The sequence below is a fragment of the Primulina tabacum genome, chromosome 4 (assembly GCF_025594145.1).
Source record: "Primulina tabacum isolate GXHZ01 chromosome 4, ASM2559414v2, whole genome shotgun sequence".
NCBI classification, from domain to species: Eukaryota; Viridiplantae; Streptophyta; class Magnoliopsida; order Lamiales; family Gesneriaceae; genus Primulina; species Primulina tabacum.
Genome location: NC_134553.1, coordinates 2,938,627 through 2,956,955, shown reverse-complemented (window position 1 = coordinate 2,956,955; position 18,329 = coordinate 2,938,627). Strand labels below are relative to the sequence as shown.

The 18,329-nt window shown below is 36.3% G+C and overlaps 1 protein-coding gene and 1 long non-coding RNA gene across 3 annotated transcripts; both read left to right on the top strand.

The window, feature by feature from the left end:
* The first annotated feature begins 9,918 nt into the window (after window positions 1-9,918).
* LOC142542419 (nuclear pore complex protein NUP96-like) lies at window positions 9,919-15,939 on the top strand. The gene is given in 8 exon segments (XM_075649046.1): window positions 9,919-10,062; window positions 10,827-13,065; window positions 13,067-13,459; window positions 13,776-13,899; window positions 14,425-14,573; window positions 14,750-14,847; window positions 15,513-15,564; window positions 15,566-15,939. Coding segments are annotated over 7 exon segments (3,144 nt in total). The 5' UTR covers window positions 9,919-10,062; window positions 10,827-10,881; the 3' UTR covers window positions 15,710-15,939.
* Window positions 15,940-16,588: 649 nt separating this feature from the next.
* On the top strand, window positions 16,589-17,838 carry LOC142541423 (uncharacterized). Of its 2 annotated transcripts, XR_012819335.1 has the most exons (4): window positions 16,591-16,624; window positions 16,759-16,830; window positions 16,959-17,084; window positions 17,791-17,838. It is a non-coding gene; the product is annotated as an uncharacterized LOC142541423 (long non-coding RNA). The 2 variants fall into 2 exon arrangements; XR_012819334.1 differs by having other exon boundaries at window positions 16,589-16,830.
* Window positions 17,839-18,329: the final 491 nt, after the last annotated feature.

Here is an 18,329-nt window from a genome sequence, read left to right as displayed (position 1 = left end):
TTCTGTTTGGACACCAACAAAATTTATTCCTTCAAACAATTTTGGTCCAAAAAGATTAATATTGGTCAAAGACCACACCGCACCGCGCCGGGCCGGGCCGGGTCGGGCGGGCGCGCGCGCGTGTGTGTTTAATTCACCGAGACCTAGCATAGTAGCGTCTCCCCCTTCTAAAAGCTTTGGTACCCCTTTGGGCCCAAACCCTTAGTCCACACTAGAACTAATAAGGAGGAAAACTTTCTCTAAGCTTCCAATGTGGGACAACCACATTTCCATTCACACTTCCATTTTATTCACATTTTCTCTAACAATCCCCCACATGAATGAAATTTATGCATGTATGCAGATCCACTTGAAAGTTCTTTTGAACTATTATTGCATCGGGAAAGGTAGCTTTTGGCTTTGAACCTTCCGTAGTAAAATACTATCGGATTTACTAGTTGCTTGGTGACGCGATGTCTTGAACCATTCAACCGTTTATGTAAACCAAGTCAACAGCATTTACACAACAATAGCTCTAACATATTTTGTTCTCATGTTGTGTCTGTTTCGGCCCTGGACCATATCTTAGATTCATAAGTGTTCTTGAAGCGGCCATCACTACGCACTTATATAGGTGATCTCCTATCAAGAGTATCATGCCATACTCTACCTCTTAGGTATAGGAATCATTAAAAAAAATTTTAACCTCACCACATGTTGCCGGCACATTTTACTTGGACGTTTCAGGAATGAGCCTTCATTGTTTCCAAGTGTTCAACCAATGTTTATAACTTAGTTTTCCCATTGAACCAAGGTTTTGGGATCTCCAATTCACAAGGTTGGGTTACCGCTATAAACATTTTTATTTTGTGGCTTCAAGCCATTCCCCTTATTAGTTTGTACAATTGATCTCGATTTATACCTTTAGTAAACGGATCCGCTAGGTTTTCCTTTGATTTCACATATTCAACAGAAATAACCCCATTTGAGATCAATTGTATTATGGTATTATGTCTCTGACGAATATGTTGAGACTTACCATTGTACATACTGCTTTGTGCTCTTCCTATTGCTGATTGACTATCACAATGAATAACAATAGAAGATACTGGTTTATTCCAACAAGGAATATCTTCTAGGAAGTTTCTTAGCCACTCGGCTTCTTCTCCTGCTTTGTCCAAAGCAATAAACTCGGATTCCATCGTGGATCGAGCTATACATGTTTGCCTAGAAGATTTCCACGACACCGCTCCTCCACCAATCGTGAACACATATCCACTTGTGGACTTGGAGTCTTTTGTGTCAGATATCCAATTTGCATCACAAGTATCCTTCCAATACTGCTGGATATTTCGTATATATCAATCCAAAGTTCATGGTGTATTTTAAATATCCAAGCACTCTCGTCAAGGCTTTCCAATGATCCTTATTTGGATTGCTTGTAAACCTACTTAACTTGTTTACAGAATATGCAAGATCTGGTCGGGTACAATTAGTCAAGTACATTAGACTACCGATTATCCTTGCATATTCTAGTTGATCAATAGGTTCTCCTCGATTCTTTGCTAAATGAACACCCAAATCTAAAGGTGTTCTTGCCGAAGCATTGTCGAGTGCCTTGAACATTTCAAGAACCTTTTCAACATAATGAGTTTGTGATAATATAATTCCTTCAGAATTCCTAGAGATTTTAATCCCTAATATTATATCACATAACCCCAAGTCTTTCATATCAAAATGCTTTTTCAACATTTTCTTAGTATTCATGATCAACTCATGATTATTTCTCATGATTAACATGTCATCTACATAAAAGGCAAACAATTACATATACATTTTCATTTCCTTTAATGTAGACGCACTTGTTACATTCGTTGATTTTGAAACCATTTGATATCATTGTGGTATCAAATTTTTCATGCCATTGTTTAGGTGCTTGTTTGAGTCCGTATAGAGACTTGACAAGTTTACACATCTTTTTCTCTTGTCCGGGTACAACAAACCCCTCGGGTTGTTCCATATAGATTTCTTCTTCCAATACTCCATTTAGAAAGGCTGTTTTAACATCTATTTGATGAATCTCAAGGTCATGCAACACTGCAATGGCAATGAGAACACGAATGGATGTGATTCTCGTAACTGGAGAGTAGGTGTCAAAGAAATCATATCCCTCTTGTTGTCTAAACCCTTTGGCAACCAATCGAGCTTTATATTTATCTATAGATCCATCTTCTTTATATTTTCTTTTAAGGATCCATTTGCATCCTAAAGGTTTACAACCCGGAGGAAGATCAACTAACTCCCATGTGTGGTTGTACATTATGGAATCTATTTCACTTTTGATTGCTTCTTTCCAGAAAGGAGCTTCTGGATTTGATAGAGCATCTTGAATAGTTCTTGGTTCATTATCTAACAAGTATGTTAGAAAATCGGGACCAAATGACTTTTCAACCCTCGCTCTCTTACTGCGCCTTATATCTTCATTGCCTTGAACGGGTGCAATCGAAGTTTCATAAGGTCTTTTGTTTAGACGGGATTCTTTCCTTTCTTTACAAGGAACCATATTTTCAAAGAATATGGCGTTCCTTGATTCAATTATCGTTCCCTCATTGATATCAGGAACTTCAGATTTGTGCACTAAGAAGCGATATGCACTACTATTAGTTGCATATCCAATGAAGATGCAGTCGATTGTTTTAGGCCCAATCTTAACTTGTTTTGGCTTTGGTATTTCTACTTTAGCCAAACACCCCCACACTTTGAGGTATTTGTAAGATGGTTTACGTTTTTTCCATTTCTCATATGGAGTCTCATTGTTTCCTTTGAGTGGTATTTTATTGAGAATGTAGTTCGCTGAGAGAATCGCTTCCCCCCACAAGTTTTGGGGTAAGCCTGAGTTTATCAACAACGCATTCATCATCTCTTTAAGAGTGCGATTCTTGCGTTCTGCTATCCGTTTGATTGAGGTGAGTATGGAGCTGTAGTTTGATGAATTATGCCAGAGATTGTGCAAAATTCTTCAAACGGAGCAACATACTCTCCACCTCGATCACTTTTTATCATTTTGATCTTTGAACTGAGTTGATTCTCTACTTCATTCTTATAAGCTTTGAATGTTTCTATTGCTTCATCTTTGTTTTTCAATAAATAGACATAGCAAAACCTTGTGCAATCATCAATGAATGTTATGAAATACTTTTTCCCACCTCGAGTTTGTACATATTTTAAATCACATATGTCAGTATGGATTAACTCAAGCGGCAGTAGTACTTTTCGTTACCGAATGGAAAGGGACCTTTGCCATTTTTGCTTCAACACAGATCTCACACTTGTGTTGTGGGTACTTTTTAAATGTGGGTATTACATTTTGGTTTGCAAGTCTTTGCAACATGTTAAAATTAACATGTCCCAATCTTTCATGCCATAAATATGAACTTTCAATCAAGTACGCAGAATTTATAGCTTTATTCTTCGCCTCTTGGCGGATAACATGCATTACATTCATCTTAAAGAGTCCATTATCTTGGTACCTTTTACCTATAAAAACACCACTCTTGGTTAATACAAATTTGTCCGATTCGAATCACAAGCCTAAAACCGGCCTTACTCAACAAAGAACCAGAAACCAAGTTCTTCCGAATGTCCGGCACATGCAGTACATTCTTGAGCGTTACTTCTTTGCCTGAAGTCATCTTCAGCACTACTTCTCCAACTCCTACGACATCAGACGTTGTAGAGTTTCCCATAAATAGTTTCCTTTCACTGTTGGGAGAGTAGGATGAGAACATCTCATTCTCGGCACAAATGTGGCTAGTAGATACGGTGTCTATCCACCACTCTCTTGGATTGTCCACCAAGTTGGCTTCAAATACAACAGCGGATAAATCAAGTTGCGAAATATCAACTGGTACATACCGTTCTTCGACGACATTCACTTGCCTTTGTTTCTGCTTATTATTGTCTCTTTTTGGAAGACGACAATCTTTTGCCATGTGATTCGGCTTGCCACAATTGAAGCAATTCCCTTTGAACTTATTGGCTTTTCCTTGTTTCTTGTCATCGTTCGGTCGCTTTCTCTTGTGACTAGTACTTGATTCCGCTAGATTTGCTTTAGCTTCAGATTCCATCGCCCTTTTATACGTCTTGGCCTCACAGTTTCGGTTGTCTTCCTCGATTCTAAGTCTCACGATTAGATCTTCGAGTTTCACCTCCTTGCGCTTATGTTTAAGATAGTTTTTGAAGTCCTTCCACATAGGCGGCAACTTCTTGATTAGTGCTGCTACTTGGAAGGGCTCGTTCAATAACATTCCCTCAGAAAGCAAGTCATGAAGAATGATTTGAAATTCCTGCACTTGGCTAATCACGGTTTTGGAGTCGGTCATTTTGAAGTCTAGGAATTTTCCAACAACAAACTTCTTGATACCCGCATCCTCCGTCTTGTACTTTTTCTCCAAGGAATCCCACAATTCCTTTGCAGTCTTTACTGAACAATAGACACTATAAAGTGTGTCATCAAGTCCATTTAGGATGTAATTCCTGCATAGGAAATCGCTGTGGTTCCATGCTTCCACAGCGTTTCTTTGTTGTGTGTCGGTATCATCTTCTGCAACTGTAGGTGGATCCTCATTCAGAAAACGAGACAGACTCAGGGTAGTGAGATAGAACAACATTTTCTGTTGCCAACGTTTGAAGTCGGCACCGGTGAATTTCGATGTCTTTTCACCATGAGCGGGAGCAGTGGCCATAGGAGTGAATGATGTGCTTGACATTTTGAGAATTCAGAGATGTAGAACACGTAATATCGTCTTACGATTGTTGTTTGAAACCTTGTGTCCTTCACGAAATTCTGGAAATGTCCTTCTCGAAATCCTGGAAACAGCAACGATTCTTTAAGTCGAGGCAAGGATAAATCCTTTATCCGCAAGACGATATTGCCCGTATACAAGTGCTTTACGTTAACGGCAATCGTCCCTAAGATACAACGACTCCTATCTAGAGTAGTAGCACAACAAACTCTAGACTTTCGACGAACAGAGAAATGCAAGAGCTTTCAAGTGTGTATGAACGAAAATCTGCAGCAATATGGAGAAGAAATTCGATGCAACAAAAGTATGTAAATGAATGCATGTAAGGGATATATATAGAGCATCAAAGATTGTCTTGAATGAACACAATATTTCGTGCAAAGATGCAACTTTTGATGAGTAGCCATCTTGTTTAATTGTCTCTGCACTGTCATGCCTTGGAGGGTCAAAAAATGGCAGGAATCCGACAAAGATCCATGGTCCTCCAGCACTCTCCTTGGTTTTCTCTGGTACAATCTGTGAAGTCAAAAAAAAGTTATAGATATACATTCAGATACCCCGAGGAAGAAATATTACTATATATGAACCTGTTGACAAACGGCAAGGGAGTGAAGACCGCGTTCAGCGAACTTGTCGATGATGGAGTGAACATTCCTTTTTACATCATCCCTCAGACGGCAGGGCTCAATTTTGTGCGCATCGTTCTCTAGGTATTTTAAAATAACGTGGCATGTATTCATATTTTTTCTTCTTAAAAATAGGTAAAATGCGGCTTGTCCATTTTTTTACGGAAATTAGGGAAAATGATTGCTTTTCGGAGAGCGTTAATAATAAAATCAACATTTTCTGGTTTTTATACGAATAAAGAAAGAATTAGATGGGTTTAGCCCGGGTCAAATGCCTTCGCAATTCCTAATACTTGATTAATATATCAAAATTAAATTTATTTAAATTAAAAAAAGTGATAAAAATGTAACGAAAATATAGGGGTAGGCATGCTTAACGGACCGGTTCGGACCGGAACCGACCCGTAACCGGGCCGTTAAGCCCGGAACCGGATCCGGAATGAAAGAACCGGGACCCGAAACCATATACAATTCATTGGTTTGTGGGTTGAACCGGTTCAGCATATTCTGAGCCGGTTCAACCGGTTCCGGGTCCGGTTTCAAACCGGTTCAGGACCGTATCCGGAACCGACCCGGAACCGATCCCAAACCCGAATTCAAAAATTTTTTTTTAAAAAAAATAAAAGAAAATAGCCTTTTGGGCCAACGGCCGTTGGCCCAAAGGCTGCCCAGCCGTTGGGCTGAAAAATGCAGACCAACGGCTGCATTTGCAGCCGTTGGACACTGCAGATTTCAGCCCCCAAAGTGCAAATATACAATCTTTTTTATAACCCCAAAATTCATCTATAAATACAAGTCATTTTTTACATTTCACATATCAATTTTCTCTCAACTTTTCATTTCTCTACAATTAATATCTTTCTTTGCTATCATATCTCCAAATATATTCAATAATTGTGTTATAATTTTATCTATAATCCGTATTATTTTTATTGTTATATATTTACTATTTCGCAATTTATTCATTTAAACAATTCGAATTTCAATGGCATCATCTTCAAATCGTCGTGGTGGTAGGGGCGAATACGCTCCCGACTTTGGTGAACATTTTGGCTACATCCCTGATTTTGATGAAGTTGAACCTGACCACGAGGATGAAGAAGCCATGGAACTCCCCAACAAAGATGTAGGGACGCCATCGTCTAATCGAGCAAGCAACACAATCTCAACGAGCACGACGACAGCCCGTGCAAAGCGAAGCAAAGTTTGGGATCACTTTGATATTGAACAACAAGGTACGAATAACTCTTTTGCCATTTGTAAAATTTGCAAAACGAGGTATTCTTACAAAACGGGTGGTGGTTCCGGTGGTACCGGAACTTTGAAAAAACATTTAGTTAAGGTACATAAACTTGACCTTGTACGCTACAACCATTCGGTAGGGAACCAATACAACAACAAATTAATCCTTTTAGTGGTAAAGCTTTTACAATTACAAAAGAAATTTCTCGGAAAGCCATCGTAAAGTTTGTTACCAAATGTTGTCAACCTTTTATAATAGCTGAACAAGAAGGTTTTGTTGAATTTACTAGTACTATTCAACCTGATTTTCACAATAATCTAGGCACACACTTAAGAAATATTGTTTTGATATTTACAAAGAATATAAAGAAACACTAAAATCGCATCTTTCAAATATTTCTTGTAGAGTTAGTTTGACAACTGATATTTGGACTAATTTAAAATATGAATCATATCTTGTTGTTACATGTCATTGGATTGACGAAACTTGGACTATGCAAAAAAGAATTTTAGCGCTAGATCATTTAGAGTCGTCTCACAACGCATACACTATCGCTAGATATGTTTTAAATGTTGTTAAGATTTATGACATACAAAATAAAATAATGTCGATAACTTTAGATAATGCGAGTGCCAATACTCTTGCAATTAAATATCTTAAAGATTCACTAAAACCAATTTTAGAAGGTAATTTGCTTCATGTTAGATGTGCGTGTCATATTATCAACTTATGTGTTAAATGTGCATGTGATGAACAAATATCCACTGTAATAGAAAAATTCAAATTATGTGGAAAATTATTACGTGAAAGAAGATATGGACGTGACTGTAAAACACTAGTCGAATCAACCGGAATTAAATTTAAAAAATTTCTTCTTCCTATTGAAACTAGATGAAATTCTTTATATCACTTGCTTCATACTTTATTACGTTTTCAAGATTTAGTTACTCTGTATTATAATAATATTACAACACAAGCTTTGATACTAACAGACGATGATTGGAATATTTTGAGTAAATGTGTTTCTTTGTTAGAAATTTTTAAAGAAGCAACCGAAAAATTTTCTGGCATTAACTACCCTACTTCAACCATGTTTCTACCTTTGCTTTTCAATATGTTTTATAAATTTATTGAATATCGCGATGATTCTGTTATGCGTGATTTTGTTTCAAATATGGAAAACAAATTTTTAAAATATTGGGAAACTATCCCAATTGTGCATGGTTTAGCAACATTACTTGATCCTACTCAAAATCAAGGAGGATTAGACGTGTTTTTTGAAATATTATGCTAAATTTCTTAAGAAGAATGTTGACGATCAAAAGAAGTCAATCATGCATTCTCTCCAAGAATTGTTTGATTTGTATGCTAGTGAACAATGTGATGAACCGAGCGCGCAGCCGGAGGAGATGCCGACATATAAGAGCAAAAGTGGAGCACTGAACTTCTTTCAAAGTTTGAAACGACAAAAGTTCAAAGGAAAATCGGTGACAACAACCAATTACAATGAGATCCAAATTTATCTAAGTCAATATATTGAGACTACGGATAATTTCGATGTTCTTGATTGGTGGAAAGTAAATTCTAAACTTTATCCAGTGTTATCTGCAATTGCAAGAGATGTCCTACCCATTCAAAGTTCAAGTGTTGCTTCCGAATCAGCATTTTCAGTATGTGGAAGGATCATTGGTGACCAAAGAACTAATTTAAAGCCAGAAACACTTTCCATGCTAACGTACCTACAAGATTGGTTTGCAGCAGAAAAAAAGAATAGGACCTCTGGCGCGATCGACGAATTCCAAAGCTCAAGTTCCGACGAAGATCCAGAATATTCCAAATATATTTTAATAAATCGTGATGAATTTTAGATGTTCAATTATAAAAATAAATGTTTAAGTTATTCTGTTATATTTTTTTTATGTAATCACAATTATTTGCAATCAAAATACTAAATAAAAAATTGTCCATTAATATTACTAATTTTAATTATATAGTAAAATATAATAAATTAAAGTTCGGAACCGGTTTAAACCGAACCGGAACCGGTTTATTCGAAGCCGAGCAGGTCTTGGTTTGGATTGGTTCCAAGTTTTTCAACTTGGAACCGGAACCGGTTCCTAACCGGTTCGGACCGGTTCCGAACTCACCGGACCCAGAACCGGTGGGAACCGGTCCAAAAACGGTCCGGTGGAACCGATAAGCATGCCTGTACAGGCGTATGTATTTATTTTATAACAATCTATGTGTGAAAATTTTGGAATTTTGTAAAAAAAAAAGAATAGAATTTTATATTGTTACACTTAAAATCACATTTTCGACCATTGAGAAGTATAATTTTGGGATAATTTTATGAGTAGGTACACGCGTGTCACAAAAAAAAAGAGAGGTTAAAATATGTTTTCAAAATAAGATTTAAAAAATAGAATTTCTAAAATTTTAGTTTTATTCTTTAAAAGACACATGAGCACCATTAAAAAAAAATTAAGTAAATTTTATAATTATAATTTCAACGCGCTCTTAGGCCTTAGGGCATCCGCATCCGTCGGAATTAATCCATGTTAATAACTCTCCATCTCATCAAAAATGATGGGGTCCACGAGCCACATATTCATTACATTAACACTTCCCCATTATTAACACACACCCACATTCATTTAATTTCAACTTTCATTATTTATGAGTCCCACTGTCCATTTACTCATTTTTTTTATTTTTAATATTTCAATATCTTTCTAATATTTTTAAAATTTTACAACAAATATTACTAAAAATAAATAGTATTATTATTTTAAAAATAACTTAATTCCAATATTATTAAGAAATGAAAAAAAAGTTGGACTCTTTTATTTAAAATATTATTCAACACAATCTCTTTAAAAAAAAACACAAAATACAAAGAAAACGAATTACGATAATCGAATATAGCCGTTGGTGCATAATTTTGCCGTTTGAAAATAGCCGTTGGTGATAATTAGCGACGGTGTTTCAAAAACCGTCGCACATAGCGACGGGTGTTAAAAAACCGTCGCAAATAGCGAGCTTTTTTTAAAAAAATCAGACGCTTTTCACTTTGCGACGGTTTACGAAAAACCGTCGCAAAGTTGCGATGGTTTACGAAAAACCGTCGCAAATTTCGAAATAACGCCATTCATTCTGATGAATTTCTTGGCTGTCATGTCAGTCAAGATTATTAATTCTTGCACGCACATTGGTGGGCGAAAATTAATGGATGTTATTAACACTCGTTAACCATGGGTGCCCTTAGCAATATGATACCCAAAACGGCCCACTTAAATCTGACTTCGAATGAAGCCCCTAAAACCCGCGCCTCTTCAGACCCGCGCTGCTGATATGCATCTCACACCGGAGACACAAGCGGGACCGGGAAAGCTCAAAATCACGTAAACTGGTCGGTTTTTTCTTCATGTCCGCTTTTGCAAATCAGTTCCTTCGGTAGTTAGTGTTAGACTTGTTTGTGATTTTTCAATTTGGCTCGTATTTTTGGGGTATGCATTTTATTGGATAAATGCAATGGTTGGTATCTCATTTGGGCGATTCCAGGGTTCTATTTAGGAGCATAGTACTTTAACCAAGTATCATATGTGCTGCTTCTCTGCTAATTGTAGTTCTTTCTCGGCTTGCTGGCTCAAACATATCTAATTAGGTTGTCTGGTAGAGATGGGTTTCTGAGTTGTCATATCTTACAATAGCTGGAACTGTTTTCAACTGCATCAAAGCTGTAGTAGGTTTATCTTTTATAGTCATAGATTATTCAAGAATTTTTCTGAAAAAGCCAGTGCGCAATCGAGAATTAATAACTGATCCCAAATCCCCGTGAGTTGAAGTGCCAAATGTTCTTCAAAAAACAGTTGCAGTTTGCTCCAGTTTGGAATTTGACGTAATATTAGTTTTGAGAAAAGACGTCATTTCACAACTTATCTTTTTTCATTTTTGAACTAATCATCATTAGGAGATGTTTGCAACTATCTTCAAAAACAAGGGTAAACCACTTTATTTTAACGTGGTATATGAGACTGAACATATCACAGGGTAAATGCAATTCACATGTGTTGAATTCCTTGATTATCTATGAGAATTTTTATTTTATGCTTGTGATTCACATTCACATGTTGTGTTGCTCATGCTAATTTGAACAGCATGTGATTTTATCAGGGTTACTCTACATACTTTGCTTCATGCCTAGATCCTTTTTCACGAATCTTTCAAGATGAGTAGGGAAATTGATTTAAGAATGCTTAAGTCACTTCATGGCCCTCAGTCTCTGCACAAGAGAAGAAGAATTTCTGTGGACGGAGTGGATACTTTTCTCTCATGTCAGGTTTCTAGTCAAGTTAAAACTCCCTTACCAACACTGCGACACTCAGATTATTATACAAAACCTTGCTTAAGTGAGTTAGCTATTCAGGAGTTTACAAATCCAGGTTACTGTAGCAGAGTCATAGACTTTACTGTTGGAAAAGTTGGTTATGGATGGGTTAAATTTGTTGGGGAGACCGATATCAGATGTTTGGATCTAGACCGCATCATCAAATTCAATAGATGCGAAGTTATTGTCTACGAAGATGAAAGTTCCAAGCCTGTGGTTGGTCAGGGCCTCAACAAGGAAGCTGAAGTAACTTTAATCCTGCGGCTAAAACCTTTGGATTATTTTACCAAGAGCCGCATAAGAAAAATTGTGAGAATATTGAAGCGCAAGACGGCAAGTCAAGGGGCACAATTTCTCTCGTTTGATCCACTTAATGGTGAATGGAAATTCTTGGTACAACATTTTAGCAGATTTGGTCTGAGTGAAGATGAAGAGGATATTGTGATGAATGATGTGTCTCCAGAAGCTAAAGTTCCAACCGAAATGAATGACTATGAGGATTCGGATGTTGATGAAGTGACTGCCTTAGAGGGTCCAACTCTGCTTTCACATTCTCTTCCTGCTCATCTCAGGCTTGACCCGGTTAGGATGAAAGAACTGAGAATGTTATTGTTTCCTGCTGAGGAAAATGAGGCAGATGGTTTTAGTGGCATGCAGTCAAGTGATAGTCCACCATGTGTTAAAGAACCATCAATGTCTCCATTACACCATTCTTCTTCAAAGACAGAGCGTAAGATGATTCCCCGTTTGGTTCGCAAGACTCCATTAGCTCTAGTAGAGTATAACCCTGGGAGCTTTAGTTCTAACTGCCAGGGTTCCATGTTGATGGCTCAACAGAATAAGGGTTTGCATCTAAAGGCGTCTACATCTGAAGGTTTTAAGCTGGATCTTAAACTTCACAAAACACCATTAGCTGGAAGTCATTCACATATTATAGTTGATGCAGCATTGTTTATGGGTAGGTCATTTCGGGTAGGATGGGGACCCAATGGAGTCCTTGTTCATTCTGGTATGCCTGTTGGCAGTGCTATTGCTCAATGTGAATTATCCTCTGTAATTAATCTTCAAAAGGTTGCAATTGACAAAGTGATTAGAGATGAGAGCAATAAAGTGAAAAAGGAACTCATTGACCTTTGCTTTGACTCCCCCCTCAATCTTCACAAGGAACTGAATCATGAAATAAAAAGAGTTGATCTGGGAACCTTTGACCTAAAGCTTCAAAAGCTTGTCTGTAACCGAATGACACTTCCAGAGATTTGTCGAAGTTACATAGAGATAATCGAGAAGCAATTAGAGGTGTCAAGTTTACCACCTCTTTCTCGTGTCCTATTCATGCACCAAGTAATGGTTTGGGAATTAGTAAAAGTTCTCTTTTCGTCGAGGAAAATGAGTGCAGAATTTAAGTCTCTTGAAGCCGATCATGAGGAAGATATGGTACCAGATGGGAGGCAAAATTATCCTGAAGTTGACCCGGAAGCACTGCCACTTATGAGGCGGGCAGAGTTCAGCTATTGGATTCAAGAAAGTGTTTACCACCGTGTACAAGAGGATATTAGTTCACTCGACGAGTCCAGTGATTTAGAGCACATATTCTTGCTTCTTACTGGTCGGCAGCTGGATGCTGCCGTGGAGCTTGCCTCTTCTAGAGGGGATGTAAGACTATCCTGTCTGTTGAGCCAGGCTGGTGGGTCCCAAGCAACTCGTTCAGATATTGCTCATCAGCTTGATATTTGGAGAAAAAATGGAATGGATTTTAATTTTTTTGAAGAGAATAGGGTAAGGCTTCTTGAATTGCTTGCTGGAAATATTCATGGAGCACTGCACGGTGTAAAAATTGACTGGAGAAGGTTCCTAGGACTGTTAATGTGGTATCAGTTTTCACCTGATATTTCATTACCTGTTGTTTTTAATACTTACCAGAAGCTTCTTAATGATGGAAATGCTCCATTTCCAGTTCCAGTTTATGTCGATGAAGGACCAATTGAAGAAGCTGGCAATTGGAAAATAGGTGAACATTTTGACCTCTGCTTATTATCTTATGCTTCTTCATGCTAGACAAGAAGATGATTTTGGTGCTCTAAAGACCATGTTCAGTGCCTTTGCCTCAACAAATGATCCACTCGATTATCACATGATTTGGCATCACCGCGCAGTTTTAGAAGCCATCGGAATTTTTAGTTCAAATGATCTCCATGTTCTCGACATGGGATTTGTTTCTCAGTTACTCTGTGTAGGGAAATGCCACTGGGCCATATACGTGGTGCTTCATATGACACATCGTGAAGATTATCCTTATCTGCAAACTACTGTCATAAGGGAAATTCTCTTCCAGTACTGTCAAGTTTGGAGTGCACAGGACTCACAATGGAGCTTCATTGAAGACCTAGGTGTTCCTTCTTCGTGGTTGCACGAAGCTTTGGTGAGTTGGTGTTTCTTGAACCAGTTTGAATATGTTCGTAGATTAATGGTTTTGCTTTGCCTTACTTGAAGCTCATCATGACCAGTTTTACTAAAATTCGGTTCTTATTGATTGCCGGTACTGTTGAGATTGCATCATATGCTCATGTTTTACTAGGAATATTGAATGAGTCAATTAAATGAAGGCCTCAGTTAAATAACTTTTTCCAAAAAATACTTGCAATAGCTTGGGAATGCTTCTTATTTACTTCCACTGACGGTGGCAACTATCGAATTTTTTCTCATGGCTTTTTCTCGTCTTTCTTTTTTAAACGCAGGCCATATACTTCAGTTACAACGGTGACCTCATGAAGGCCTTGCATCACTTCATTGAATCCTCACAATGGCAGAGAGCTCACTCCATTTTTTTGACTTCAGTCGCTCATTCTCTCTTTTTGTCAGGTAGAAAGTTGGCTGGTCCTTTTTTCTGATCTTCTCCACTGAGTCGAATTTGGTGTCCGTCATTGATCAGTTGGTTCTTTTGAATGGTTTTATGCCAAGCGAGGTACTTCGCGGTTATGTATTTAAACAGGTGCTTAGTTTTGGATAGCTTTCATTAATCTGAGCTGAATTTACAACTGTTTATTCTTTTTGTTTTGGAACTTTGATAATTGATATGTGTGCTTAGCTACAGTGTTCCCATTTATCTTCGTGATAATATTTGCCGGCTGATCTATGCAATTAGAAGAGGACATGGGATTCAATGCTTCTGCAATCTTACTGCATTTTACAGTGTGTCATTAATTTGGTTAAATGGGAAGTGATAGAATTATATTACATTTCTTCAGAAACTAAATTTTTTTGGATGTATGTTCTTTTAGGTTCACGTTTAACTTCCACAAGATATATTACTCAAATAGTTTGTTCCTGATGATGTATCCATAGCAGATTACATAAAGCGATTTTGTTAATGTCATTGTCATGCAGCAAAACATTCAGAGATATGGAGGCTTGCAACTTCCATGGAGGACCACAAGTCAGAAATTGAAGACTGGGACCTTGGGGCCGGAATTTTTATTTCATTTTATGTCTTGAGAAGTTCATTGCAAGAAGACAGCAACACCATGACTGAACTGGTACAATCTTCTTTACTTTTTGTAGTTGCAGAATTAGTAATTCTCAGTGTTGAGATCATGTTGGTTATGAGGCTGATATTATGTTTACTGGTACCCATTAAGCTTTCAGATTTTCATATGATGATATTTGCACATACTTGCATTCTTTTCCTGATTTTCCAGTCTTAATTTGGCAGGGAACTCTTGAAAACAAGAATGATGACTGCAGGGATTTCATCGTCCGACTAAACAAATGTTTGGCTGTTTCGGGCAGCAAATTATCACTTGATGCAAGGTATTGATGTTTGAACTTTGCGTTAGAAGCATGCCATTGTGTCAAAATATTTCCCTTTCCTTGAATTCCATTGTTGTCACCCTATTATACATCAGTTCATAGATTGTTTGAGGTTCCTAACAGAAATTTAGATGACTGATGCGACTAATTATACACACACACACACACTTATATATAAATTCACATATATATATATATATATATATATATATATATATCAAGACCATTAAGTATGTGTATATATACGGGCCTTTTTATTTTTTTTTGTCGTGTTAAATTATTACGTACATCAAGCTCGACCATGGCTGCTATAGTTTCTGCTACTTTTGCACTACTTCACTGGTCACCAGCTTTTGATATTGCAGTCCTGTTATTCTTGCGGAGTTCTTGTTCTATTTCGCTAAATTGCCGCGCTAAATGGCAACTCCTGCGGTTACCTTTTGCATCTCACCGAGTAGCTTTACTTCAGATCTCCTCGGCGGGATCTTTTGCTTTATAGATTTGTCTCTGGGCATAAGAAACGTAATTTTGTGCTATCTTCTCTATGATTCAAAGTCCTTCAATTAAGCTGCATTTTTTTAAATATTCTTGGGCGAAAGCCGTCTATTTGTCTGTCTCTGTTTCGGCAGCATACAAACAGCTAATCTATTACCTTTACACCTCAGAGTAGTGTACTCAAAGATGGCAGAAGAAGTCTCCCGTCGTCTTCTTTCCGATAGTGACGAAGGATTCATCAGGCGAGGTTCAGTTAAGCTGCTTCGACACGGTGTTTACTGCACCCATGCCTGAAGATTTACGCTCGCACCATTTGCAAGAAGCCGTTTCACTTTTCACATCATGTCTCTCAGAGATGGCGCAGTAATCTTTTTTTATTTCTTTTTCCTTCCCATTCTCTGAATAATATTTGTGAGTAGTGAATGCGTTGATTGAAAGTGTGGCATATGGTGTTGTAAGCACGCACAACCTTGGTATATCAGAGTCAGAGGTGTCAATTAGTGGTCGGGAATTTCTTTTCACGGAGGAAGGTTGGTGCTCTATCTGTATACTAGATTTGTCATCTTTAAAAATATTATAAATATGTTTCAGTTCTTACCACAAGGTTGTTTTTATTTCCTTTTTAAATCCAATGGCTTTTTATAATATATAAATGAACCAGCCTACATAATCTCTATTGAATTGTATTCTTTTTATCGGTAACAAGAATTCACTAATATAAAATCTTTACAGGTACACTGGCAAGATCACAAATCATTCAAGAGCCTAGAATCTGAAATGCAAAATCTCGAATTGAACATTCAAATCATATTGTTTGTAATGAATTATCGAAAATCATAAGCAATCCAATCTTCACGATTTCATACAAGTTTGAATTTGCAATTCTTTTGTGAAGTATGGAGCTCAATTTCATTTATCAAGTCAACAAAAGGCATATCTGATTTAAAATTTGATTCTGATAAATTTTTTAACTAGTTTTGTTCATAAATTTTCAAATGCAAACTTTCATCGATCATTAATGTTTTAAGCGCACATGTTGCATAAGTAAAAGAATGGTCTTAAACAATGTTGATGCATATATAAATCCGAACTTAAACAGTTATAATGTAGGAGGGGTAACAAAAATATTGGACTGAAATTAAAATAAAGTAAATTGATAAGTCAAAAATGACATTATTTTTTATAAATCATAAAGTTTTTACTAATCTGATTTTTTTTTTAAAAAAAGTATTCATTGATGAATCCAACTTTCAAAATTCAGATGTTACTACACATTTGAATGGTACATTAAGTAAGATATGAATTGTTTTCTTTTTATCGATCATTATTTTCCTTTTTTGTACATTTATATTATTATTTTTGAATTTTAATTAAATATTCTACTACACGCATATAATGCTCTTACCCATTTTTCAGTTCCAATCAACAACAATTTGGCTACGACTACCAGACCACATACAATAATGTAAACTTCTTCAAATCAAGATGGTATATTTCATTTGCATTGTTTGAAGTTTAACTATTTTGAACATTTCTTTTATATGATATGCAATCCAAATTTTGAGCCTAAATCCTAATATAATAATTAAATAATTGACATTCAACTTCAGATCCAGGTATCTCCATAACTGCACTTAGACAAATGTGTCATATACAGACATTATCTTATCAAACAATGACATCAAATTTTGAGCAAGGGAGTACTAGCACATGTCAACATCAAACTTATTTAAATCATCAAGGTAATCTACCAAATTCAAATACACCACTTATATAACATGTATCATTTTTTTCTTGCCTTTACATTATCTCATCTATAATTAATATAAGACACCATAAATCAACATATAACTATATGAACTATCCATTTTAAAAACAACATAATTGCTAACTCTAACATAATTTTTTTTAAATATATTCTTTACCTAATCGTCAAGTACATATATTTATAAACATGGAAAATATAACACATGGTACATTTTTTAATGTTTTGTTTTAAGAGTTTCGTACAAAATTTTTATATTTAAAGTAATTATTGTCATTTTCAAAAGTTATAATAAATACGAAAAATATAATATAATATATATTATTACTGTATAATGTGAAATATATTAATTTCTCATTAACGCTTATATGAAATATATCGATTAAGACTAGCCATTGAGGCACACGCATTGTCTGTGTCATAAATATATGAGGCTCATATAATAAATATTAATTATATTAAAACATCATGACACCAAAACATTTTTTCATAAATATATTTTCAACTTTTTTCAATAAACAGTATATCGTGAAATATTTAGAAAATATATTTTTTAAAAAAAACAAGGTTTACAAATAGGTTGGAATAATCAATTTCCACTGTATACTCTATTGGTTCAATCTTCCAGCAACAAATTTTTCTTTTATTAATTAGTTTGTATTTTAATTTGAAAATTATTGCAGGAAATAATTTCAATGAAAACAATGTCATTAATAACATACGACGATATCGTAATCTAGCAAGAACTTTCGGTGAAAGTGAGATAAATTATCGGTGGCAATTGTCTGACCCAAGAATTTGTCTCCATTGCCACACTATATTGTTTCATGGTGAAACATCACAATTCTGCTGTAGAAATGGAAGTACAAATTTGGATCATATCCCTACACCTATTGAATTGCAAGAGTTGTATGTTGCGGATAATGAGGAAGGGAGGCATTTTCGGCAGGTTCATAAGGGCATATACAATCATGTTTTCTCTTTTATATCGATGGGAGTCAACTTAGATGAGTCTTTAGCAATCAGTACGCATGGAATTTACACATTTCGAGCCCATGGATCAATATACCACCCGATTGGAAGTCTTCTACCAAATGTGAATTGTAGGCCAAGGTACATGCAGATGTGGATTGTAGACACTGAACATGATATAGACAATAGACTTCTCTTTTATCCGACACATTTCCATTCATAGCCAACGCCGCTGGCTTTTAAAATTTTT